This window comes from Drosophila suzukii, chromosome 3 (genome assembly GCF_043229965.1).
Source record: "Drosophila suzukii chromosome 3, CBGP_Dsuzu_IsoJpt1.0, whole genome shotgun sequence".
Classification (NCBI taxonomy): domain Eukaryota; kingdom Metazoa; phylum Arthropoda; class Insecta; order Diptera; family Drosophilidae; genus Drosophila; species Drosophila suzukii.
The window spans coordinates 88,617,923-88,645,094 of NC_092082.1; the positions used below are offsets into that span (position 1 = coordinate 88,617,923).

The 27,172-nt window shown below is 42.3% G+C and overlaps 1 protein-coding gene across 3 annotated transcripts in view; it reads left to right on the top strand.

The window, feature by feature from the left end:
- The window catches only part of tinc (transmembrane protein tincar), a 62,762-nt gene extending 35,610 nt beyond the window's left edge, over positions 1-27,152 (top strand). For 2 of the 3 annotated variants that reach the window (XM_065866730.2, XM_070995843.1), the window contains 7 exons: positions 3,383-4,096; positions 4,575-4,690; positions 10,990-11,224; positions 18,307-20,118; positions 20,809-21,289; positions 22,639-23,374; positions 24,462-27,152. In XM_065866730.2, coding sequence (XP_065722802.2) covers positions 3,772-4,096; positions 4,575-4,690; positions 10,990-11,224; positions 18,307-20,118; positions 20,809-21,289; positions 22,639-23,374; positions 24,462-25,325 — 4,569 coding nt within the window. In that variant the 5' untranslated portion in view covers positions 3,383-3,771 and the 3' untranslated portion in view covers positions 25,326-27,152. Of the gene's footprint in view, positions 1-3,382; positions 4,097-4,574; positions 4,691-10,989; positions 11,225-18,306; positions 20,119-20,808; positions 21,290-22,638; positions 23,375-24,461 lie in introns of those variants that run through there. The other variant, XM_065866733.2, reaches the window with a different exon arrangement.
- Positions 27,153-27,172: the final 20 nt, after the last annotated feature.

Below are 27,172 nucleotides of genomic sequence, written 5' to 3' on the forward strand. Positions count from 1 at the left end.
GGCCCACTTGAGCATGCCAAAGGCAATGTGTGAGTCTGGAATTCGAGGGGCCGGAAAAAACTTGAGGGGGAAAATGAGTTAAGGGGGTTCTGTGGGGTGCCAAGTACCATTTAGCATATTTTGTTGTACTTCTCCCTCTGTTTTTGGGACGCTCAAGTGAACTGGAGTCTGCGCCTTTAGAGCGGAAAAATAAGAAAGCCCCAAGGACTGAGTCATCCGGAGTATGTGAAAGTGGAGAAGAAAGTATGAAAGACAGAGGGAACTGTGCTAACCAAATAAATGCAGTTGAGTGAAGTTTTTAATTTGCATTAACAGCAGGAGGGGGAGTTGAAAAAAGGAAAAGGGAGCCACGCTATCTTTTTCTGCTGCCAGAGCAAAACATTTTAATTTTACGCCGGAACACACAAAGGAAATGCCAGGGACAAACACACATGCACTGGGAGAAAATCAAGATCATTTTGTGAAATTAAAAATATTGTTCAAATATTTAATTTCCTTAAAATCATACAAATAAAAGAGGAATAAAATGTAATATAAGTAAACAAAAAATCTCCCCAGAAAATTTTTTTTCTCTGACTGAAGATTTTTAAATTTCCTTTAAAGAATTTTAAATTGTATGGCTTACAATTTGTTTTCTGTGTACCCACACACCTCTTGGCGCCCATAAAGTGGCTGTTTCATCTGCGTAAAAGTCGTGCGAACGCGACAAATTGCCCCAAGGACAGGGGCAAAGTTCTTGGTCTATCTCGTCGACTGGCTCCCGAAAACAACGCCACCCACCCACCATAGCAACCACCCCAAAAAAACCCAACCACCCACTTTATACCCCCCTTTCTGCTGCACCGCCAAAAGACAAAGGAAAATGCCCCAAAGGAAGGCAGTGAAGAAAATAGCTGGAGCGGGAAAAAGAAATGTAAACATCTGCATTTATGACTTTTGCGGCGGGCTAATCTGATGTTGAGTATGTCAAAACAGGAAGGAGGAAGGAACTCCAGGGAGTGGCAGGATGGGCTGCCTTTGCCTTGGGTGCCCATTAACCCCCCCTTTTCTTCGAGGGGGGAAAAGGCCACATGGCCCCCAGGAATCCCACAACAAACATGAAACAGGACTCCTGGCTGCCGAGCCGAGTGAAGATTGTAATTAACATAAAATTAATATCAACATGAGGCTGTGGCAAACGGAACAGGACTTACAGGATCATGGCTGACACTGTTTGGATTGCAGCTGGATTTTGTGTGACTTAGGTAGCAGATTGTGGGCAAACATCGGGTGTATTAGGTTTCAAGGATAGAATTCCCATTGCCCGTGTACAGCTTAAAACAGAATTTGTATAATATTGGTAAATACTACTAAAACGGAGGGAAATTAACTTTATAATATGTGAGTTAGTTTCAAATTGATTTATAACCTCTCTTACCGATAGAAATTCAAATCTATCACTATAATCTAACCCAGTTAAACTGTGTTTTATTAAAATCAAATTGTCCAATGATTTATAACCTCTCTTTTATAGATACAATCTATGAGATAGTATTTCAAAGTTGTCACTTTTGGTATATACAATACTTACAATTACCAGGCTTGCTGCAGATGGTCAACTGATATTCACAGTTTACTGCCATTTCGCTGTCGCTTGGGCCATTGACATTACGCTGTTCGCAACGGCCATTATCAATTAAATCGGGTCAATTACTGGGCAGCGAGAAGAACGCGGATAAAGGCACATTCCCGCCCATTTGTTAACTGTGTTGTTGCAACACGTTTAATTACAAACAACGTCGACGCGAACAAATTGCAAACATTTTATTATTTTTGCATGGCAAACAGAGGCGGCAAAGGGACGGAAGGCCAAGGAACTGCGTTTCCCATTTCCCATTACCCGTTTCCCTTTACCACTTACCCCTTTACCCGTTTCCCTTTTGGCCAACTCGCGGTTGTGTTGAACAAAACGCAAAATTTGCTGAAAGGCGGCATAAATGTTAACGGTTCTACACATGTTAGATTCAACTGCAACACGCAAAGCTGCAAATAGTTTACCTGCCCCGCAGTCAGGGAGCTGAAGTTAATGCACTGAAAAAAATGTAAAAAGAATTTGAAATATGTATTACCTATAGTTAAACTCCTAAATTGGAGACTTCAACTAAAGATATCTTATGGTATATTGTAAAATATCTGATTAACCTTAAGAATAAAGACATATGGATACAACACAGAAAATAATTTCGAAATGCATTTAAATAGTGCTTTCAATAAAAAATGTATGATTAGCTTAACTTATAAACAAATATTTCTGGACTAGTACATTTTAAAGGACAATCTTACATATAAAAGTCATTTGATTATTTAATTAGTACAAGGATTTTAAATCTATCTTAATTTGAAATACAATTTCTCTGGACTCGTAATTTTTTTAAGTGCCCTTTTGGCCTATAATCATGCTGCTTCCGATGTGGCAGAATACCAGGCGCGACGCATTAAACAAGGGCCCAGACAAAGGAGGCTTTTCTCTAGAGGATCGGTCTCTGTCTCGCCCGTTCCCCAGCTGGATCCCCAATCCCCATCCCAATCCCCATTCCCCCCGACGCATTTGTCTGTCTGGCAGCGGGTTTTGCCTTAATTATGCGACAGCCAACAGTGCGAGCAGCAGCAACATGCTGCATGCTACATGCTACATGCAACAACCAGCAGCAATAGCAACACCAACGTGCAACTTGCAACACCCAACGCCCAAAAGCAGCAACTCTCATGTGCCAAATTGGTTTACAGACACCATACTGCCTGCAATTTCTCCACCATTTCCCCTCCATTTCCCCCAGCGGATTGATTTATAGTTTTAACTCCCCTCATCCCTCTTCGGCCATTTTGGGAGTTGTAATCTTATTTAAATTGTTGCCAATTTGAACGCGTCAATTTGGCCGTGGGCCAAAGTGGCAAAAACACCAGCAAGCCCGTAGGTGACTAATTAAAATACGGCTCGGATTTGCGCTCGACGATTAATTATTTATGGTTTAAGTGGGTTTTTAAAATGTCATGCATTTTTAAAGCGCTTTGCTGATTGATAATTGTCTGCCTAATTACATAATCGAATGGGTAATTAAAAAGTATAATTACAATATAATTGCGAGGGATTTATTTGGTTATTTCAGTATTCGATTAAGAACTTAGTTATTTTTAATCAGTATACAGAAACTTATATATATTGTTGAGAATTCACATTGACATGCAATCGATTTGGCTTTTAAAACAAGAAAATGTCATTAACCTGCGAGTGAAGCGCAAACTAACATTTAAATTTCCAAGCTATTTATTTTGGCCAAACGTTTATTGGATTTGTTCTCGCCACAACTAAATTTCACATTTATTTTCCCCTCTGTCATTGCAGACACAGCAAATCAGTGTCAATCAAACTGTGGGAAAACGACACGAATTTCCACAAATATGCGCCGACAAATAGAATCGTCGGACGCTATAATGAGCCATATCAGCGAACAAACATTATCCACGCCGCCAGCCACTGGAATGGGAAATGGCCAAAACAATGAGCAGCATCATCATCATCATCATCAGCAGCAGCACTTGAGTAAATAGAAAATCAGTGTTCAGAATCAATACAAAATCAATATAAATAGTGCGGGACGATAGACAGAAATTGATTGTCAACATTATTCGCTGTCGCTGTCGCGCAGAGCGATAAAAATCCAAGTAGCGGCAACAAAAGCCAAAGCCATTGGGGCATTGAAAGCCAAACAAAGCCGGAGTTCCCCAGCGAGAATGGGTGGCAAGCATCAGGGATCCGGGGCAGGAGGAGGAGTCTCCTCCGGCGGCGGGGGCGGAGGCAGCCTCAACTCGAGCCTGTGCAACTCGGTGATGACGAGCGCCACCACGGCCAGCAGCAGTCTCACCCAGCAGCAGCAGCAACTCCAGGCCAAGTACATCAAGTCGAAGCGCCACCAGAGCCGCTACACCAGCCTCCAGCATTCCGGCCACGATTCCGGCAGCTATCTGCACCTCAACTCGCTCTGGTCCATTTGGTATGGAGTGCTGCTCACCCTGTTCCAAGGCTACTTAGCCATGCACGGGGCCTACAGGTTCCTGGGTGAGTTGAAGAAGTGATTTCCCGGAGAAACTGCATAATTTCCAGCTTTATTAAATAGTAGAATGGATGAGTTGGTAACCATAAGATTAAAAAGTTATCAGCATTTTCATATTACTTGGTTATAACTAACAATTTGGTACTTTGCTTGAATTTGCCTTTTTCACTATCAATTTAACATTATTCAATAGTTCAAAGTATTCGTGTAAGTTTACCCTTCAGTATTTTCACTAATCTTCACATTTCTTTTCTTAGTGCTTTTTTTTTAATAGTTATTTTTAAAGGCTAATTTTTGTATAACCGTCACATAATTTTAAATATTTCCTAATTAAAAAATATTGTATGATGATCTTTTTTTTGATTTTTTTTTTTGATGGTTGTGAAACTAAATTCAAAGCATTAAGTCAGCTAAAAAATCTTTATTAATCGAATGAAAAATTCCATCTCTTTCTCATTTAATTACATATTTTTTACCCTACAGGCTGCTCCCTGATACCCTGGAAAATCGAGCCCGTGGCCGAGCTGAATCTGCAGATTGTGCTCTCTGGCGTGGTGTTCATCCTGCTGCCGGTCTTTTTCACTTCGGCGGTGTTCAAGGTGAGTGGTTGGCTGTTGTGGTGGTCGCTTTGTCCTATGGGCTTTTAACCAGGATCATGGTCCTGCAATAATTAACTGTATACGAACGAGTCCTTTATCTGCCTGCATGGGCATGTGTGTCTGTGTGTGTAAGGTTGCACTCAATAATTAAATTGTTTGTTGTCCCCGCCGCTGCAGTGGCGCCATTTTGCTGCTCTTTGTGTTTGTGTGAATTATTTTTAGTGGCATTATTCACGTTATTAAATTTATTTGCAAACAAAAACAAGAGGCAGCAGGACCAGGAGGAGCATACGCTATGGGTCCTTTTCAGAGGATCCGCAAAATGGCAGACAACACACAGATACACACATGCACTCGGTGCCTTTCCAAACACACACCCATTAAGAACATTTTATTGGTGTGTCCTGTGTGTTTGTGCCACCCTTTACCCCTTCACCCCTGGCCCAGTGTCTCTGTTTTTATCAGCATAATAAATGCAATTATGGTTTTCCCCTTTCGATTTCCCTCTGGCCAAGCCACAAGTTTAGTTCCAATACCTCGCATATAGTTGGTTTGTATTTTATTTATCATCTATTTATAAAAGAGTACGGCAGACGATGATGGCGAAAGCTCGATAGAAAAATACAATCACCGACAAACTGCATTTACTCCACCACCTTTTACTCTTTCACTCCTTGCCTCGGGTAAAAGCCACTTAAAATGAAAGACATATATGAAGAGGGGCACAGAAAGGGAGGTAAATGGCGTCTGCACTGGAAAAAAAGATAACCTTTATAGGAAATACGGGTTTTCATTAAAAATTTGGTAAAAAACTTAAATCAGCTATAAGAGGTCAAGGAACTGTATTTTATATTTCGACTTTAAAGGAACTCTTCAACCAAAAATGGTCAGAATTTTGTTCGAAACACAGCTTAATATTGTCCAAATATGGAATGTCATACCGCGTTGAACTCGTTATAAAATTTCCAATCGATTGGCATTCAAACCTAGAAACTTTATTTTTTGACCATTTTTTGCAAAAAAATGTGGTGTAACCCCTTATGAAAAAATCAAAAATTGACCAAAATCTAGATTTCCCAAAATCTACCCAGAAGTGGTGCAGTTCGTTAGCTTGGGTTGTTAGCTGATCAAAACAGTCATTCTTAATGCTCTGGCACTGTCTTTATAGAAATGACGGCAAAAAATCACACGAAAAAGTTCCTCATTTTGGCACAAATATTAAATCCCAATTTTCCATCAAAAAAATATCAGAATTTTGGTCGAAACAACGATAAATATTGTCCAAATATGGAATGTCATACCGCGTTGAACTCGTTATAAAATTTCCAATCGATTGCCATTCAAACCTAGAAACTTTATTTTTTGACCATTTTTTGCAAAAAAATGTCATGTAACCCCTTATAAAAAAATCAAAAATTGACCAAACTGTATATTTCCCAAAATCCACCCAGAAGTGATGCATAATGTGAGCTTAGGTTGTTAGCTGATCAAAACAGTCATTCTTATTGCGATTATTCCGAATTTTGGTCGAAACAACTATAAATATTGTCCAAATATGGAATGTCATACCGCGTTGAACTCGTTATATAATTTCCAATCGATTGACATTCAAACCTTAAAACTTAATATTTGACCATATTTTGGAATAAAATAAAGGTCTTAATAGATTTATAATATTTTTATTTTACATTAAAAGGCTATACAGCATTGAAAATGTTTGCATATTAATGAACGAGGCTATTGGAAGCACAATGGTTTCTCAAGAGAATATAGTCAAGAGTAAAATAGAGGGGTCAGACAAGTTTGAGCTGCGGATTGTTAGACACTTTCGAGTGATCCGAGATCCTAAATGAAGGCGGTGGGGTGTGGTGAGATGCAAAGACACTTGTTAGTGCTTGCTGTAGCGTTATAAGTTTGGGTTCTGCACAGATTCTTGAAATTATAAGGGGAGTTAAATATATATACATTAATATTTAGAAAGAATAAAAGGTTTCCATTTATGTTTAAATTAAATTTAGTAGCTAGTTAAAGTTTAACTTAATTTGTAGATTCTTGATTCTTCAGAGTCTTGAAATTATAAGGGGAGTTAAATATATATACATTAATATTTAGAAAGAATAAAAGGTTCCCATTTATGTTTAAATTGAATTTAGTTGCTAACTAAAGTTTCATTTAATTTGTAGAATTTTCCAAAGTGTGCTTTTCCTGCCACTTTTGGCTTGGTCTGCTGATGTGAATTCTGCTGTGGTGGCTGTCATTCCAGTTCTGTTTTTATACACCCGCTCCCTCTGAAAGTTTTCACAAATAATTGGCTTGTTTTTAAAACAAGCGAAATGAAAGGAAGCTGCCGGAATCTGGACAGGGAGACTGGGAGTTTGGGAGTGGTGATGGTGATGGCGATGGGATGGGCTCCAGTTTATGGCCCGCCACAGACTGTCCATTTGCTGTGACAGCAGACTGACCATAGATCCTATCACAGGATGTCTGCCAGCTGCAAGCGGCGTCACTTGTCCTCCACTATCCCCCACTCCCTTTGAGTTCCGAACGAATAATTCCATTAAGTATGGAACGTACCGCTTCAGAAAGAGTTGATTATATTATTCTGGAAGCAAGGGTAATGGTTTGGTAACGGAAATAGTGCTGGGCTAGACTTTTGGGCTTAAAATAAATGTTTAATAGGATCTCTTGTTGGTAGATGTACTCATAACACTCTAAAATAAATATTATGGAAAGACTTTTAATTTAATTATCAAAAAATTAGGCTGGTGGGAAGTCTTTTTGACTTAGTATTAAAAAAGCTGCATACACATCCTCATATGTTTTTTAGTCCATATCCAATCAATACGAATATTTAGAGAGCAGCATAAAATTCTCTAATATATATAGAATTTGACTGTATTTTTATTTCGTTTGCCAAAGCGGAAATAAAAATTCCACCTCAAAGCTCTCCAATTTTCCATTGATTTCCGAATTAATATTCATGGCTCTGGCAGAAAAATCTGTGCGTTGGCTTTTCGACACTACAAAAGAGTATACAAATTGTATGCAAATATTCCTTTTTACCGCCGCCAGACGACCGCAAAAGCGGCAGTGGCAGCATCAACAGTACGAACAACATCATCGGGAGCAGTCAAAAAATGCTGGCAAAAGCTGCCTATCAGTCAGCGGCCAGACAGAGGGCGATGAAAGCCGAGGAAATGGCGGGGAAATGGGGGAAATTCGGGGGAAAAACTACCGAGAACCGAGTACCGAAAACCGCCAACGAGCTGAATGACAAAGGGAGCTGAAAAACACAGACAGCCGGGGGAAAGGGAAAGGTCCTCATCACACGTCGCCGAACGTTTAATAAAAGGCAGCAGCAACATCAACAGCAACGACAACGAACAGAAATTGGTTGCAAACTAAAATCCCAACATTGACCATTGAGGCGTGGCTATCAGGACTTTGGCAGGGACCAGGAACCAGGAACCAGACTACCGAAATCAGGACGAGCAACAGGAACAGAAACAGCAACAGAACAGAACAGGACCAGAAGTTCATAGTTTTGCTTAGTTCTTTTTTGTTTTTTCTATGCCAGCAGACCAACAGAGCAGTCACAATTACGTCCAACTCCTAGGGGTACGAGTATGTGTCGAGCGATAAGGCTTGCGGCAATTGGAAAGTGGGGAAAAGCGGTGGAAAGTGGGAAAAGCGGTGGTAAACGGGCAAAAGCGCAGGGGCTGGCAAACTGTCACAGCCATAACAACGAGATGCGAAAACTTTGCGACTTTCATATTTGCACAGCATTCGAAATTAAACGAATGAAACGACGGGGTGGCAGAATAAACCGCACTCCATATGCGGCAAGTGCCCCTAACGAAATGGCTGACCAACATCAGGGGAGTTAGTCGAAGCGAAGAACTCTTCAATGCCGGAAAACTTTGGAACATATGGGGGTTATGGGTAATGTTTATTGGGTTGCTTATCTTTGTATAATTAAAGCAGGGTGCCTTGAAAGCGAATCCATTGGTATGTAAGTATATTTGAAAATCGAATTCAATAGACAAATATTTTCTTGAAATTACAAATAATCAGAACTTTTCAATGCCGAAAAACTTAAGAACATAAGGAAGCTATGGCTAATTTTTTTAGGATGATTTCCCATGATTATTGAGCCAGGATTCCTTAATACCATTCCATATACCATTAATTACCATTGGTTATTATAAGCATGTTTGAAAATCGAATTCCATGGAATATTATTTATATCTTAAGGCGAAAATCGATTATAATAAATATAATATATTCTGAAAATCTAAAATTAACAGAAATACCATCCAGGTCTCAAATTAATCTTAACTCATCTTAAGAACAGTTAGTTAAGGTCTAAAAATTTCTGGGATTTTTCTGTTATTATAATTGATGACTTCCCATAATAACAGTTTATCATAGCTTGCAAACTCCCATTTTCTTTTGAACCTCCAATTAAAATGAATTGCCAGCTCAAGGCATAATGGAATCTATTTGGCCTTCTCAAGTCTAAGACATTAATGAACGGCTACACACAGAGACATGATTTAGAGTTGAAGGAGCCGCGAAATGTTGGCACATTTAAATGTATTATCCGCCCGGCACTCAGCTTCTAGCCCATTTTACCCCACCCTGGTTGCACTTGGAATGCACTTCGCTTTTTCGCAAATTGCAATCATTGTTGCCCGAAACGAGGCGAAACCAAAACCAAACCAAACCGAACCAAACCAAACGAAACAAAACCGAAACCGGAGCGCAGGAAAACAAAGTGAACGAGTCGGGTTCCATTTTGTGCTCCTGGTGTTCTTGCCTCAGATCCTTATTCTGATTCTGATTCAGATCCAGCTCCTTCATCATGCTGATGTCTGCTTGTTTTTAATTTAAAAGCACGACAGCTCGCATTTATTTTTATATATATACGTATGCACGTGATTTTAATGCTCTTTTTCGCTTTTTCCCCCAGCTTTTGCCAGCTCGCTGAAATAAATGTGGTGGGAGCGTGAGAATATATAGTATATGTTTATATATGGGAAATAATAGATGCATGTATATTGCACGGGTTCGCGTACATAAATATTTCATTTCGCCATTTGTCACGTGCAACGTTTCCTTTATTTTGTTGCTGTTGTTCATGCGCCAACGCGTCGTATGCGCAATGCTTTGGTTTCTCTCACTCTGTCGCTCAAATCGCGATGTGTTCGCATTTTGAGGGCATAAAAAATGCATTAAAACACACACACAAAACCAGCCAAAAGCACTTTTTGTCTGCATTTTTGTTGCTGCTCTACACATGTTCAATTGAAGTTTTCTCACAGTTTTAGCGGTTTTTATTTGCACATGCCATACATATTTTTTATTAATTGCCCCCGGGAATCCCGTGGGATGAGTACAGTTGGACTGGTGTGCGGTCAACCAAGGATATCGTCCTGACAGTCCCTCTGGTCGGCCAATTATGGAAAGCCGAGTAATTTATTCAGTGATTGGTAGAAACGCAACCAAAGAAAAATGTAATATAGTATTTACAAAAAGGCATAAATTAAATGTGTGATTTTAGGAAATTAAACTACCAATTATCATGGTTTAGGAATGATTATTATTTCTGTTATTAATCAAAAAATAGCAAGGTGAAAAAGCAAGCCCTTCATTTAAAAAAATTGTAACTTTTTCCTTTCATATTTTTTCCTTTTTATTTTCTGCACATTTTTCAAACTATGTATTTATTTACATGACAAAGCAAAATCAATGAATTAAAAGTTATTAAAAATGAATCTATTAAAAGTTTAATGGGGCTTAAAACCCGTTAAACCTTGAATAATATAAACCTCTATAATTTTTTTAAAATCCCAATATAATTTAATTTTTAGTCGATTTAAAGCTTTTGTTTAAATCTTCTTAGCTTCTGGGAACTTATATTGTTTGTTTTCAACATATTGTTTTCAGCAGCTACGATGTTTGCTGGCATTTCAGTTTGCTTAAGTAATTCCACCGCATATTTGGGGAAAATTAAATTGCATATGCATGCACATTTGGCAGGAAGTTGAGTGAGTCTTGGGAAATTTTCAATTTCCGCCCGTGAGGCAGAAGCGAAAGCGAGGTCGAATCAATAAGGCAGTCATTGCCAGGTCCTTGGTTCTGCTTAAGTTAATCCACCTGAGCTGGAAGATCATTTGCATACGAGAACTATACTTCCCTCGACCTCCTTTCCAACCCACTGAATCAGTTGGGAACTCTGTTATATATGTATATTTCATTTTAATAATGGCGCATTTTGTGTGTGGACTACTCGACAGGTTGGAAACTTGGCAAACGACGGCATTAAATTGGCCACCGGTGCCAGGGAAAGGCGCTGCACCCTTTCGCCGCACGATGGCCTGGAGGAGGAGTCGCGGGGCGGAACCCTGCGAGCCCTCTGGACCCACGGCGGACCCACGGCGGCCTTCGTCCACATCCTGATTGCCCTCTGCCTGCTGCTGCCGCGGCTGCTGCTCGAGGCTCGCATCATCGAGAACGGATTGCTGCCAAAAGGTGAGTTTAATTAAGCAAAAGCATCGCCCATCGCACACACTGAATGGGCGAAATCAGAAGCGGTAGGCGCTCATAATTATGCAACAGAAGCGATGCAGGAAGCGGACGCCATGTTGCTTTATTTGCAGGTGTGCACTTCCGGTTCCTGAATTTAAGCCATAGAAAGCGTAATTCTATCTTTATTTTCTTATTTATTTCTTTCCAACATGATTATCACTTTTATGTGTTAAGAATTATCTGGATTAAAGTTTTGTTTCCAATTTGGAGTAAATTTATTTCCAGTACCTATTGACCTGTACCCCACTACTGAGCACTCTATTTATAGACATGGACAACGTAATTTATTCTATATTTTCTTAGTTAATTCTTTAAAAAATGATTGTCAAAGCTGGTCTGTAAATTATGTTTTACACATAAAAAAATAACTCGACCAGAGTTTTGTTTCCCACTAGGAATCCTTTTATTTCCAATACCCCTTATTCTTCACTAGTATCAAACAACAGAGCACTCTATTTTTTATGATTTTTCATTCAAAGTTTATGGTGTTTTCAAAACAATTTGCTTCAATGCCAAACCACTACTAGGAAAACGGTTTCCAAAAGCGTACTCAAACTTTCGGTACCCAGGAGTCACTTTATGGCAATTTTTTATTGCCTGTCGATTATGCACTTCCTGCGGAAAAGGAAATCCTGGGGGAGGGGGGTTGTGGGAGAATAACCCGCGCACTTTGTTGCCGAGCACGAATTGCATTTATCCCCACTTTCATTGTTGTCAAGCATACGCCACGTTGTACATTGTCATATTGATGGTGCGATGACACTGCCGCCGTCGCTGATGACAACTATTAAAATGAACATGACTGCCTGCTGATGTTTCCCGGCCTGCCGAAATGGGCGTGGGTGTGGGCGGGGCTTAAATCAATCATAATTTCCATTGTCCATGCAATCAATTCACAATTGCGTTTGCCATTCCGTGTTTTAATTCAATTTATTGTCCTTAAAACGAACTGCAATTGGCTGCAATACCCATTGGGCACTTAGGGGGTAGAAAATCAGAGCAGGCCAATTTAAATTCGTTGCCATATGTGTGGGCCATGGGCAAAATGTTTAACCAAGAAGTTTAGTAGTGGGATGCTCTGAAGGACGCTTAACAAAGTGAACTTTGGGGAATATCCGGGGGCAGGTCCAACAAAATAAATTCCAAGAAGCACAAAGCTGGAACGGCAGCTTCAAAGGCAATCGCTGGGGAAATCTGCTGGCCAAACATCTACAGTGTATATACATATGTATATATCTTTGTATGGTGGCATGCACCAGCGCTCGGCAAACAAAAACACAAACGAACGAGCGAGCATACAGGCTAACAACCGCAGGAGTAAACACCAGCCACACACACACACTCATACACCGAAAACAGGACGGGTAAAAGGACGAGTAAGGGGTGGTAACAGGTTGACAGGGAGGAGAAAGGCACCCATTATGGCCAGCAATAAGCCATGTTAATAACAAGGCAGCAGCAATGGCAACGGCAACGGCAGCGGAAGCCAGCCAAGCGACCCAAAACTGTGCAAATGTTGGCCAACTGTGAGCAGGACACCAGTGGAATGAGTCCTGGGCCACATCGACAGGCCTCTGTTTGCATATCATCCCAGGACCAGGAGCAGGAGCAGGAGCAGCAGCAGGAGCAGGTCCAGGAGCTCCTCATGCACTGTTTGCCCCTCTGTGTGCAGTTGAATCTCACATGAGGCCGTCGTCGCACAGCACAGTAAACTAATTCCACAGTTAATGACAGGCCGGTAAAAGTAATCGCGGGGAACTTACCAGAGGTTGGATCCCACAGATTTGAGATGTCACAAAAAAAATATAGAAATATTTGCCTCTAAGTTTAAAATATTTCATTAAATTAGGTTTTCAAAATAGTTAACAAGTTTGGCAACCTTATTTTATACATACTTTCAGTTTTTAGTAATGACCAAATTTTAAAAGTTTTTTACATTTCAATTATTTCTAAAATTGTTAAAGGTTAGCGAAAAATATTTTTCAAATGTTTTTTAAGTAACGTTGGGCACACTATACAGCAGCTCAATGTTCGTTTGGCGGCATTACATCTGCTTATTGGTAGGCCGCCGTCCGCTGGTTAGGATCAAAAGTAAAATTAACAAAAATCTTTAACAACCTATATTACAAAAGTTATAATTATAACCACTTACCATAAAACGGTTAATCCTGTATTGTAACTTTCTAAGCCGCTTTACAAAGTACACATACCCTTTTGAGCCAAAACTTTCTCTAAATGGCCACGAAGGGATGGCTAGAATTGCAAAAGCGGGGGGCGAAAAAAAACGCGACGGTTGAAACAATGATGGAAAGCTATTGCAGTAGAATCGGCAGGCAAATCAAAATTTACTACACTTAAAGTGGCTACGAGTCGAAGTCCCCGGCCAGCAGTTGGTCCGGAATTGTTGGCCGGTTTATTGAACTACTGGGAGCTGGGGAACAGAAGTGAATCAGTGGATGGGAAACGTGGCATGGGAAAGAAGACAATGGCATCCATCCACATCGACGGTCCATCGTTTCCACGCGGACTAAATTAAAAATGTGGCAGCGATGGGTTGCATTGGCATCATAAAAACCATGACGAGATGGGTTTAAATCCTCGCTGACTGACTCACTGACTGACTGACTTGCATGCTGGGTCCCACCTACTCCTATGTGATTTTTCAATTAATTTCGTTGTCGTCGCTTTTTTTGCTCTCCCTGTTTTTCCTGGTTCGATGCCACAAAGTCGAACTCTTGTCGCTGACAGACATTCAATGGAGGTCGATCCATGCAATCCATGTGCTGGGGGTGGGCGGGAAATTGTTTTTCCACCCGCTCTTAAATTAGAAAATCATTGGCACAAATAAAATGTGCAGTCAGAGCTAAAGTTGTACTTGGCCAAAGGGCGGGGGGAAAGTCGAGGGGTCAAGGGGCCAGCTGGTCAAGCTAAGTGCAACGCCTTGTCTCGCGACTTCTTTTCGCCATTTTCACGCTCGACTGACTGGCTGGCTTTTCTCCATTTTCTCCTTTTTCCATTTTCCCCCTTCTTTACCTTTTGTCCCCTGCAATTTGTCAACGCCTCTGACATCCTTAAAGACTTAAGCTGGCCAAGATTGGCCTGTCGGCCAGGCTGATGATGATGCGCTTATGCCTGTAAGTTGGAGAATTATAATTCTCAGCCAGCAATTAGAAATTTTCTGCATTTTCCCGATTGACAGCCAATGATTGGAAAGGGGCGCCAAAAACTAATAAGTGGGTGGGCTCAGAACTTTTGTATTAACATAAAATCGGGACCACAGAGAGATGAAGCAATTAGGCGGAGAAAATCATAAAAAATGCTTTTAAAAGTTTCGACCAACTCGCATAAAAAAGCTGCAGGGGAAAAGCCATCAAAGGAGTGGAAAATAAGGCCACAAATGCATTTCATGATTATGTTTCATAAATTCACCAAGAACTTTAACGACTTTTGAGAAATTACGTATACGCAGTGTTCGCTTTGGAAGCTGTAAATTATGCCCTAATGAAGAACTTATAAAAGTGAGCTGGCGAAGATAAAACAACAAAAAAGATAATGCTAAGGAGGATAGCTAAATATTTCGGATAATTATAATTACGTTTTCCCAAAGTCATAACCACTATTTAATAGAACTGTGCAAACATAACTGAGCTAAAGATTTTTCCAAGTTTTAATACCCTCTTCTCTACTTACCCACCGACCCATCAAACTGCCCCATTTACATATCAAAGTAAAAGAAAACTTATTAAAATATTATAATAAAAAAGTTCCCAACGACCTGCAGCTGTTGTTGGCAGTAAGAAAAAAGAATCAGGAAAAAGTTAGGTGTCCAAGGGAAGAGGGCCAGGAAGGAAGTGGTCACAATTCGTTAATTAATTTCATTAATAGATGACACCAAAATCACTTCGAAGGACAATTTTATGGCGAAATCACTTATACGCCATCCTGCATTCATAAATAATTAATGCAGACATCTCTGGCGAAAAACAAATGAAAATTCTGATGAGAATGGGGCAGGGGACCCAGGATGGATAGCAGTAGGCCCCAGTCCAGCGCCATATTGAGCGCATAAAAGGCTGCTAAACAGGCTCGCTCAGATTACCAGTGGGTTTGTGGATGGATGGGCTTGGTATGGATAGGGTGTACAAGTGGGTGGCTTTCTCGACGGGGCTCCGGAAGTGGCTCAAGACATTGGCCCCGGACTGTCCTTTGAGAATGAGAAGAAGGGACAGCAGCGGTTAAAATAATATGCCAGCAGCCTGAATTCCAATATTAAAAAAAAAATTTACTTCACCTATAAATAATATAAGTTGTTAAATTAGAAAGGATTATCTACTCCAATTATCTACACACATCCTTTTAGGCATTTCTAAAATAAATTAAATTGCTTTTTAAGTTAAGAAATATATTTTAAGGTGTCAAAATGCATTTTTTATATTAATTCCATATTTTCCACTTAAAATAAATCTATTCAGTAAGTCGAATTATAAGCAAATGTCGTAGGAACTTAAGCAAAAGTGTTTCCCCTTTATAAATGAAAAGCAGCTATTCTTCTGACCGCAATTGTAGATTGGCTTAGGTTCCAGCCGAGAACTTATCATTATTCATGCTAAAGACTTAACGAGCGCGAGTTTGAGCTGCAGGAAGGGCCGGCGATTGGGATGAGGTGGTGGATTCTGGATTCTGGGCTCCGGGTTCTGGGCTCTGGATCCTGGGTTAATGTGGGCCCGTCTTATCGCAACTATTACCGCAGCGGGAAGTCCCCGCCACCGGTGGGCGTGGCCGGAGTTGGATTTGCGCATTTTCATTACTCTTATCCCCAGAGCTCCGGCATCTCTCGTTCTCGTTCTCGTTGGTGTTATTGTCATTGGCATAATCAAGAGGGAGGATGGGTGGTCTTAGCTGGTTTTGGGTGCCTTGGGTGGCTAAAATGGGAGGCCTCCGGGTTAATCTTGAGATTTTCGGTGCTGTCGGTTTTACGAGCCACTTGCCAGCATCGTCTTTGGCCATTACAACAACGACAACGGCAGCAACGACATATTATTATGGCAGGCATTGTTGTAATCCCGCCTCGGTTCGTGTTTCTCGGTTTTCGGAGCTGCCTTCGTCTTTCGTTCTTTCAGGTCTTTCGGGCCCATTGTCTTTAATATTTGCTTAGCAATTCTCATTTCGGCGGCTTTCTTTTATTTCCAACCGCCCGCTGGGTAAATGTCCTTTAAGCAACTCGACTAATAAATTATTTTATGAAAGTGTTAACTTGGCAAATTTCCGTTTCTTTCCTTGCCTTTCCATTATTAACTGGGCCATTTCTATAGGTGCTATATGTGTATGCCATGGGCGAAATCATAAAGTAAACTAATTAGATAGCTTTCGGGAATCTTAAGAAAGCTCAGCACCGTCTTAACTGGGGTACGACAAACAAATTTGTGACTCCAAGGCGGGCTTAATTGGGATTAGGGGAAAAGTATAGGCTGTACCGGGAAACTCTCCTGTCAGAAAAGTTACCTATCTTGACCCCAAGGGGATTACTTCCTGACCGATTGCCTTTCAAAGAACATGTTTATTGTTTTGTATCTAATGCCCTCAAAACAATGCTTTTGTCGAAATGTCCTTTTGTTATTTCCAAAGTTTAAAATAACAATAATAGTTTAATATATAAATTTTTAGAGATGTTGATATTTATAAACATTTAACATTAACATTTCTTTAATTCGTATCAAAATATAAAAAACTTTTAATATTTACATCAAAATAAATTAAAATATAACCAGAAATAAGACACAGAGATAAATATGCTAGCACATTCTTCTTGAATTGAGAACATTCGTTCTTGAAAGGCGTGTAAAGACACGTTGGTATCAATGTTCTTAATATTAGATGGTGAGAAGAGAAAAGTTAAATTAAATTAAGTTAAATTAAATATACCCTACTGACTGGACTAATAGTTTATTTGTTGCCGCCAGTTCCACTTGATTCGAACAAAAAGAAAACATATTCAACTTCCAATATGTCATTATATTTTTAAGATCATTTTCAACTCAGATGAGAACGTCAGAATTTTCTCTGTGTATGCATGCTTAAAGGAGTTCCTAAGCCTCACAAAACTAGGCATTGTTCCCTTTAAAGTTCCTTGAAAAGGGCCCACAACGGAGAACTGTGTTTATCTCCTCGCCTGATTAGTTTACAGACTCCACTGGGCCACTTCTGGTTAGGAGCACAACTGGGGAACAGGTTGTCTTGCCAACGCCTGGGGAAAATCTCCAGTTCTCGGCTCACTCCAATAAATCGCAGAGCCCAGACTTGACCGTAATAAACATGAATATTAAGCTCGTTCGCCGAGCAAGAGTTAAGCCAGTGCCGAGCAGTAATCAGTTCTGAAAATTGAGGGATGTAGTTACATACAGCTGATAGCTTCAGCAGATCGGGTGAAAAGTGGGGGGCGAACCTACATATGTTTCCTAATTAGACCTCCGAAACTGACCAAGCATAGTGCCTAATGCTGGAATTGTGTGCATTGTTTTCCCATTTGGTCAGAATCGAAGGGAAATGGAATCCACTGGGGGATGGGGGATACCTACTAGTGTGCTCCTTTTTTGACTTTTTCGACCAGGCCAATACGGCGCAGTTTTCCCCATTGTCTGGGCATTCCAATTCTTTTCGCCATCGATTGGGCTTGGTTTTAGCCCGGCTCTGATTGGTATTCATTGAGATTCCGGCTAAGGGAAATTCCACCCCCTTTGCCAGCCCTTCTGATAATCTACAGGGCGTGGATTATAGAAGTCCTGCAAGTATCGATGCCTCATTTAATTAACGATTGAGGGGAAGACAGGAAGCTCCTGCTCATTAGACGAGCTCATGTTTATGCACGGAGTATGTGCGTTTGTCCTTAACAGGTGCTTACCATGTAATCCTGCGTGATGTATTCCAATTAGATGCGAAGCTCTAGCTCCTTCCGAGTTCAAAGCAATTAATTCCATATACTTGAGCAGCCATCAATCTCACTCGCTTTCTCTGACTTTCCATTGCAGAGCAAATTTGGGCCACTGAATTGGACTTTGTTGTGATCAATCGACGCAATTTGATGGCCATGTCGGTGGTGGGGGCCACACCCTTCCCCAGGCACCACCAGAATCAGCAGCACCAGCACCACCAAGAGCACAGTCGTCTCAACCTCACCGCAAACAGTTTGGAACAGGACGAGGAGGACTACTTCAACGATACCATGTTCACGGCCATCCGAGGAGTGCCGGCCGGGGGCAATAACAATTTGTTCGACCTGCGACCCGATAAGGCCAATGGCAGAAAGGCGGCCAAGACGACGGCAACAACGAAGACGAGGTCGAGGACAGCAAGCACTACCACTACCATTTCCCAACTGGATGCGGGCAAGGGCCAATACTTTGAAGTGCCCGATTTAATTAATCAAGATATTGACGAAGAGGAGCGTCAGGAACTCGAGGAGGCAATGCGGGGGGAGGATGCCGATGGAGATGGTGATGAGGAGGGAACCGTCATCATGCCGGATTTCGATGAGTTGCCGCCAAGAACCGCAGTTGGCACGACAACCACAGCCTCCTCTGCCGAGGCTGGCAAGTTGAATGTGGAAAATTGGCAAAAGCTGGGAACTCTGGGCAAAGAGACCACAACAAGCAGCTCTAGTACAACACCCTCTACAACCACCACAACCAGGACGACATCAACAACAACCACCACAGCTGCCACAACCACTGAGAGTACCAGCAGCACCACCATAAAACCTGTTGATATAATAACAACCAGCAGACAACCACATCACCATCATGGAAAACCACGAAAGCACCACAAACATCACAACAAACAGAAGCAGCAACCCAGACGCCACCACGTGGCCTCCCACGAGCAGGCGATCCTCGAGAGCTTTTCGCCAGAGGAGGAGACCACCACCAGGGATAGCAGTATCCATAGAGTGCGACCTGAAGTCCTCCCTGACTTACCCATTCCTTCCACCCCCGTTTCCGCCTCCAATTCCAAGATCATTGCCATTAAACCCAAGAACCAGAAACGCAGGATTTCAAAAAGGGCAGCTGGTGTGGAAATCGAACCGGAATACTTGCTCAACGATGCCAATATAAATTCCAGTGAATTTGTGGCCAAATCCAATGAGGAGGAACCGGAGGAGAGTGAGGATTTCGAGCTGGAGGATGGTGATTTTCAGTCAGTGCCCGCCTTGACTCCAGCACCTCCAGGTCCCGCAGCCAGTGGTCCAAAAGCTGGGCAGGATTACGTCCGGTTGGATGGCTTTGCCGGAATGCTGCAGCTCTTCTTCGGCATTGATAAGCCCATCGATGTGGCCATTTTCTCCCAGCCACCCAGTGCAGAGTTTGTGAATCTACTGTGTGCCCTATTGGTCTGGTCAGTTCGCTACCCGGCTGTCTTTTGGAACACCTCCAAGGCTTTTGCCTGCGTCTTCAGCCTCCAGATGGTGGTGGCTGCCTTGGACATTATCCTGGGATATGTGGGTGTCTCCAATCTGTACAAGCTGCAGATCTACGCCGAGGCCATGCCAGTCCATCAGCCAGGGCTCATCCTGAACGCCGTGGTCACCCTGGCCCTGTACCTTCTGGCCACCGCCTTGGTGGTGGCCTCTTCAATGGTCATGTACTTGTATGGACATGGTCGACTGGCCACTCGGATGAGGGACCGCTCCATCATCACCCTGAAGAGCCACCAGACCTGGATCTACTTCGCCCACTGCGCCTCCTTGTGCTTCGTTTTGGCCCTGGCAGTGGTGAAGGCCCCGCTCCTTAACGATCTCAGTGCCACCTACAAGAACAACCTGCACTGCCCCACCTTCTTGGCGGGTGAGTAAAAATTGTTATGAAGGGGTTTGATTTAAAATAAAATGAATAGAAATTAATCCACAAAAAAGGTTGAATTTAAATGCACATAGCATAAGAGATTACTGGATTTATTTTAGATCTTCTTATCTTGATTAAATAATACTAGATTACGAACAATACCTTCTGCAGTTCAATTTGATCTTTAAATAAGATATACAAATACTCAGGAAGTATGCGAAAGACATTTCATTAATACCAATTTAAAGTGATAAATTCAGATGAAGATGTTTGAAAATGCAAATAGTAGAGGGAACGTGATACAAATCCGTGCAGCGCCTAATTCCCCATTTGATTAAGTGTCTTGAATCTGCATAATTGGATGGGTGAGGAGCGCCTTGAACACGGTCTCAGGTATGTTTTGTGGTCTAAGCCAATTAGCGGGCTTGTTTGGACTTTGGATGGGCGATTGGCGGTGCGATTGGTTGAACGTTAATCGCCGGATAGGTAGATAGATATAAAGATAGACAGATAGATGGGTTGAGAACCCGCCGATGAGACAAAGGCGAGGGTATTGAGTGTCACTCGAGGCGAGACAATCGAACTGCAGAGTCGGTCCAATTAAGCTGTCATACGCCTGAGCGTATTACGTTTCCACCTGTGCCATCTCACAATAGTGACCTCTGACCTTTTCCCTCTTTTTCCATATTGCAGCTCTTGTTGGAGTGACGCACCTGCTGCTGTGGATTGTCATCTGGCTGTGCTTGACCATCAAGCGTCGCTGGCACTTTAAGCTGCCGCCATTGGACAGCACTTATGGCGGATTGCTGGGCAAGGCCAGTGCCCAGCCGCTCCTGATGTCCAGCGGTCAAAGGACGGGGAGCAACTCGAGCAGCAGCGGCTGCAACTCCACCAGCACCACGGTGAATGGGGGCGACTCCAAGCCGGACATGATGAGCACGGCCACCAGCACGGAACTGGGCATGGGCATGGGAATGGGAATGGGTGGGGGCATGGGCATGGGCATCAATGGCGGCATGGGCGGAACGGGCATGGGCCTGGCCGCCCAGGAGGACATCTATTGGCCCAAACTGACGCCCAGCTCGCCCAAGCTGAAGGTCACCTTCAACGAAGTTACGAGTACGTCTGATGATGTCCTACTAATTGGTGACCAAGAACAAACTGATGGCAAGCGGTAAAAAATCGTTTTTTAGCTACCAACAACCAAACAAAAAGCATTACGGGTTCGAAGCTCCGTATTTTGTCCGTTTTTCTTAACTCTAACCATAGCAACTAGATTCATTTAGTTCTTCACACACACACACACATACACTGCACCAAACAAAAAAATTTAATAAAAAAAAGAATTCAATCACCCATAAAACTCCACACCCAGCACCAAATTTTCAGGAATTCCATGTGATTTTGTGTTTTTCTGTTTACCTAGACTACTGCTAATTAATTCATTTTGTACTTTATCGGTGTGTTTCCTTTGCACGTTCCATTTTGGGAAAGAACGAACCATTATTGAAAACTAATTGCCCAACACTAGTCATTAGTGCAGCGTTTTGCCACACCTAATTTTCCCCACATTTGCCAGCACTTCCATCTTCAGTTCCGATTCGTGCGTGCTTCTGACATTCGCCATTTTATATAACCAATTTTGTGTTCTGTGTTTAGTTTAAGCATTTGTTTGTCCACTAAAACGATTGTTCAATTTAAACATAACAAAACGATTTATCCATTTATATATATATCTATATAGAGAGACATGTATGTATAGAGGATGAAGGATAATGATGAGAAACTATTTTGTTCCGCTTGTCGCCTGTTTTTAAAAACGATTCTTTTCATTTTGTTTTCCAATTGTTTGATTTACTAGAACTTAATTACTACTAACTCTAGCTAATTGAGTGTGGGCCAATTGAATTTCAATTAACAATTACTACTAAAAACAAAGCGCTCGCTGATTTTGTGTTGTTGTTGTTGTCGATGTCGCCGTGTTGTTGTTCTTGTCCTTGGTAATTTGTTTAACTAACCGGAAAACCATTGAACTAACACAGACAATGTTTGAACAATTTCAGGGGGACAGAACGAACTTTAGAAATATTTCAAAATGCTTTAAGGGTACAGGTAGATGCCCAATTTGTAAACATAAACAGGAGAAAACTAAAATTTTCACCTGCTCTTCGTTTTAAATTGAAAATACTACTTTTACTACATCTTTTTCGAACAATTATAAATAATATAATTGTTGAAGTTATTCACTTTGTGTTAGTTGTTTAAAAATAGAGGGGCCCGAATACCTCTACGTTTTTTCTATAAAAATATTAATGTAATAATTTATACTTAAAAGTCTAAGGCACAAACATTTTATAGATAATATACATTTATCAAGCTCAATTATTTTTTTAACAAGGTTAACCTTAGTTCGTTCTGTTCCCTGATTGTCCTGACAGACCTGAAAGCAACCAACACAGGGCGACATTTTAATGTGATGTTATAACACCCACTGACCAGATCCATATCCATATCCCCCTTTAGCCATACGAGCCGTGGAGCCTCGATATGTTTTGCCAGTGCTGCGGGGGAAGCTGACGACGGCGAGTACGCGACACTAAGGGCGGCCACCGCCGGAGCCGTCGTGGGCATCACCATGGGCAGCATGAAGAGGGGCGTCAGCAACACCTCGGTGGGGGTCAGCCTGCTCCACCTCTCGGAGTACGATGAACTTCCTCCGCCGCCGCCGCTGGCCAACAACCATCATCATCAGCAGCAGCAGCAGCGGCAGGCCCAATCCTTTGCCCATGGACATCCCCACGACTATGCCAACCTCAGCGGATTGGGTGGCATCAGCGACGACAACATCTCCGAGGAGGGCAAGCTGTTGGCCTGTGTGCGCGACGACAGCATCACCTACGCCTCCACCAGGGATCTGGAGCCGCCCCAGCCATCGGCACAGTCGCAGGCACCTCCACCCCCTCCGCCGCTGCCCATTAAGGGTGCCCCCGTGCCTCAGCCACCAGCTGTACTGCCCCATTCCAACGGCATCTACGGACGGGCCCCTCAAGCCATGCCCGAGATGATGCAGTTGTCGCCCGAGCGCCATCACAATCCACTTCAGCATTCTCTGCAGCATCCACAGCAGCATCCTCTCCAGCAGAAGCAGCAGCAACAGCCGCCACCACCGCATCCTCTCCAGCAACAGAGCAATCCGCACCAGCATCTAGTCAGCCCCTTGGCTCCGGTCACGGTCGCAGTTCACACCAACGAAGCGCATGTAAGTGGAGGAATGGGTATCTATTTATAAGTATAAGGGTATATCTTGGAGTTAGATGCTCTTGCTCAGTCAAGGGTATTACAAAAAATCAATAAAAGCAAAAATATTAGATTTTTAGATAGTTTGGATTCACTTTAAAATATATTTTTAGTTTGCCTTTTGGGATTATCATTCATAATGTATGTGCCATCTTAAATTAGGAGCTAACATTTTTAGAGAAAGGCTTATGCCCGATTTCTCAATGTCATGTTAAGGTTTTAGTTTCTTATTTGTCATGAAAAGTTAACATTAAGTTAAATTGTTCTAAAAAACAAATTTCTTTTTTCATTGTGATGTTAATTTACTAAACTTTCATTGAGAAATCATGTAACCCTTACATGGTGTTGAGAAACTCAATTCTTCCGAAACCACAATTTAACCTTATAACAAAGGCTAACATGACATTGAGATATCGCATTGTGTTAAACTCTTAGTTCCCCTTGACTTCAAGAATCAACTATGTGTGTTGATTTCTATAGATGACCTCTTGGATGTTGCACCCAAATTCCCAGTCACAATAAAATGAATTCCCAGACTTTTGGGTGCACCCACAGCTAGGGTATTTCCCCTGCAGCACAGAGCGTAGTGCCCAGTGCATGGTGAATAATTTTGTGTTCTTGCTTGTGATTTGCATGTGGAATGGCAGGGGGGGCGATGCGTCGTCATGTAGGGGCGTGTAGCATGTCACGCCCCTGGAGCAGCAGAGGCAGCAGCCGGAGATTTATGTTTGCTGTTATGAGACAGCATAAATCAGTGCCAGGGCCACAGACAGGGCGACATGGATTGGGGGATGGGGGGATCTGGAATGGGGTTTGGTCTGGGGGACACCAGCGACAGAAACCCTGTCCGAATTAGTGCTCCAGTTTGATGGATGGGTCGAGGTTTCGAGACAGTCTCCCCGAATTGATTTGGTTTCATTTTCACTTACAGACGGGGCCACGATGAAGCAGAGCCCCTACGGTCACCTCCTAGACTCACTCAATATCCCCACTGTTCCTGGACCACTTTCACTTACCCCCTGCTATCTCTGTTTCTGCCCCTTTCCCAGATCGCCTCCAGTTCCACACCCCGCTGTCTGCGCCGCGCCGATTCGGGGGTTCCCAACGAGGCGTTGACGCCCCGCAGCGACACCACCTCCACCACCGAGAGCACCAACACCACGTCGCCGCCGGAGCGCGCCCCCTCCGAGTCCTCCAGCGGCGTCCATTCGGGTGAGGAGCGTGAGCTGGAGGTCATCATACGGCCGCGGGCCAACAGCAAGCCACCGCCACGCCCGCCACAGCCGCCCATCCAGGAGGAGCCCTACGGTCGGTGCACCAACATGCGCATGTCCAGCTTTAATGCGGATCCCTCGGCCATCTCCTCCTCCTCTGCCTCCTCCTCGTCGACGGTGGTCATCAACAGTGCCACGCTGCCGCTGCAGCGCTCGGTGCCGGAGCAGAAGTTCGACTATACGGCTCACTGCAGCACGATGCCACTGCCGGTGGGCTGCCACAGCCAGCAGCTCGCCGGGAGCGGTGGTGGCTATGCCTCCACCTCGGCCATGACCAGTTCCATGGGTCCACCATCGCAGGTCTCCAGCTTCATGACGCCCAATAACAACATCAGCAGCAGCAGCAGCATGCACTATGCCAATGCCTCGGTGGCCCTGGGAAATGGCCAACAGACGCCGCACACCACGCTGCCCAATGGAGTGCGCTACTCTAATCCGCACTTCCTGCGCCGGCTGCCGCACGTGACCAAGGCCGCGGAGTCGCCCTACGGACACCTGGGCTATGGGGCAGGGCACCATGCCTTCGCCAAGCTGCCACATGAGACGCATCCCACCATTCCAGAGGATCGCGACTCGGCCAACTACTCGATGGCCTCCGACCAGGATTGCGGTCTTTATGTGACGGCCCAGCTGCACTAGGATGGCGAGGGATCCCTCTACTATGCTATGAACTTAGAATTGTTGCAAAACGCCTTGCAATCCATGTAAAATCCTTTAAAAACGTTATAACCTAAGTTGAATTCTGATTGCTTTAGGGCAGTGGTCGATAGCTGCATAGGAATTTCCTATCCCGCGGGCCGCCTGCTCTACGGCATTATAGACGAACATATTCAAAGAAATTTTAGGAGACTAACATATGTTTATAGTGCAATCGGAGCACAGAACCATAGCATTACCGATTACTATCCATAAAGCCCTAAGTTAGCCTCTCGGTTTTTGTACAGCTCCGACCCCGCAGAGAAGCCATACCAAATCCACTAATCTTCCAAGGATCAGCTGGTAACCTAATCCAAAATTATTCTCCATTTGCTTTGCCTTGACGATGATCCACTCAAGTATGTAGCGCTAACTGCCACCCAGATGACCCACGACAAAAATAAGAAAAATTGAACCTAAAACTATATCTATATCTAAACTACACCTACATCTACGGCTAAATCTAAATCTAAATATATATTTATATTTATACATGCTATGCTCGTATACAATGTGTAAGATAATAAGCTAATCGTGTTTAAGTAATCAATGTAAACTAATGTTTATCATATCATATATGAATGAATATCTATAGCTAAGTGTAAGAGCCCCAAAAATATTAATCTGAAAGGAATAAAATATCATAGCTCGATCATGTGCAAGCACTCAAAGTATTTTCCCCTAAGCAATTTCTCTTATCGAAGCAAAAAAAAAGAAATACGAAATGGACAAAAGGCATACGAATTTAAGCTGCAATTCTATGGTTTTTATTGTAAGAGTAAACTGTAAAGTGGTAAATCGTAATTTTATGGCACTAACTAGCCCAAACGTTATGCTTCAGCTAGTCGGCATAGATGATAGACACCCAGCAAGGCTTTGGCATATGTATTTTCTATGGTCTCTCAACGCTTATCGTTTAAGATGAATGTAAAATGTAATGTAACAAAGCGACAATATGAATATTATCTAATGTATGATACAAACGAATACTATCCACGGCCCCATACATATCTCACACGCACAAGACTTTCGACCTTAACCTACTGCACGCTGGAATGTCCTTTCCACCAACACACCCGCTTATAAGATTTCGTTTTTTGTACCCCGCGTAAGTGTAGTCAAATGTACTTTTATTTCGAATCGGAACTCGTTTTAATCCAACTATAAAGCCAAGAAACTTTGAGAATGGTAGTTCCGATCCCATTTTTGTAGAGCATTCAGTTAACCGGTCGTATTTATTTTCGTTATAAAGACTGATTAGTAATATAATACCTACATTTTGAAATGCACATCCATCAAAGAACTTTAAAAAGTAAAGATCCGAAGTCAGCTTGAGAAATTCATAGCATTGATACGATAGTGGATAGGCCATAAATATAGTTTAGTATGTCGTCATTAACTTGGTTCCTTTGTGAAACGCACTAAACTAAACGAGATATCAACAGTTAAGAAAGAAAACTTTTGTAACATAATTTCAAGTTAATTAAAGAATTATTCAAACAAAATATCCAAAAGAAATACTAAGTATGCCCCAAAAGAGAATTACAAATACTTGATTTAATAACCTGGGTCACATTTTTTTTGCGCAAGCGGGCAAAATTTGTAAATGAACGTAACCCAGTATCCGATATGGCGCATGCATCCAAAAACATTTATATTTAATAATATAAATCAATGAATGTTTAAATTATTTATATATACAATATACGGATTAAATGGTTTATCAATGGTAAATAAAGAAATACCACCGCTTTATGTAAAACCCCAAAACTCTGCATTTCTTATTAAAG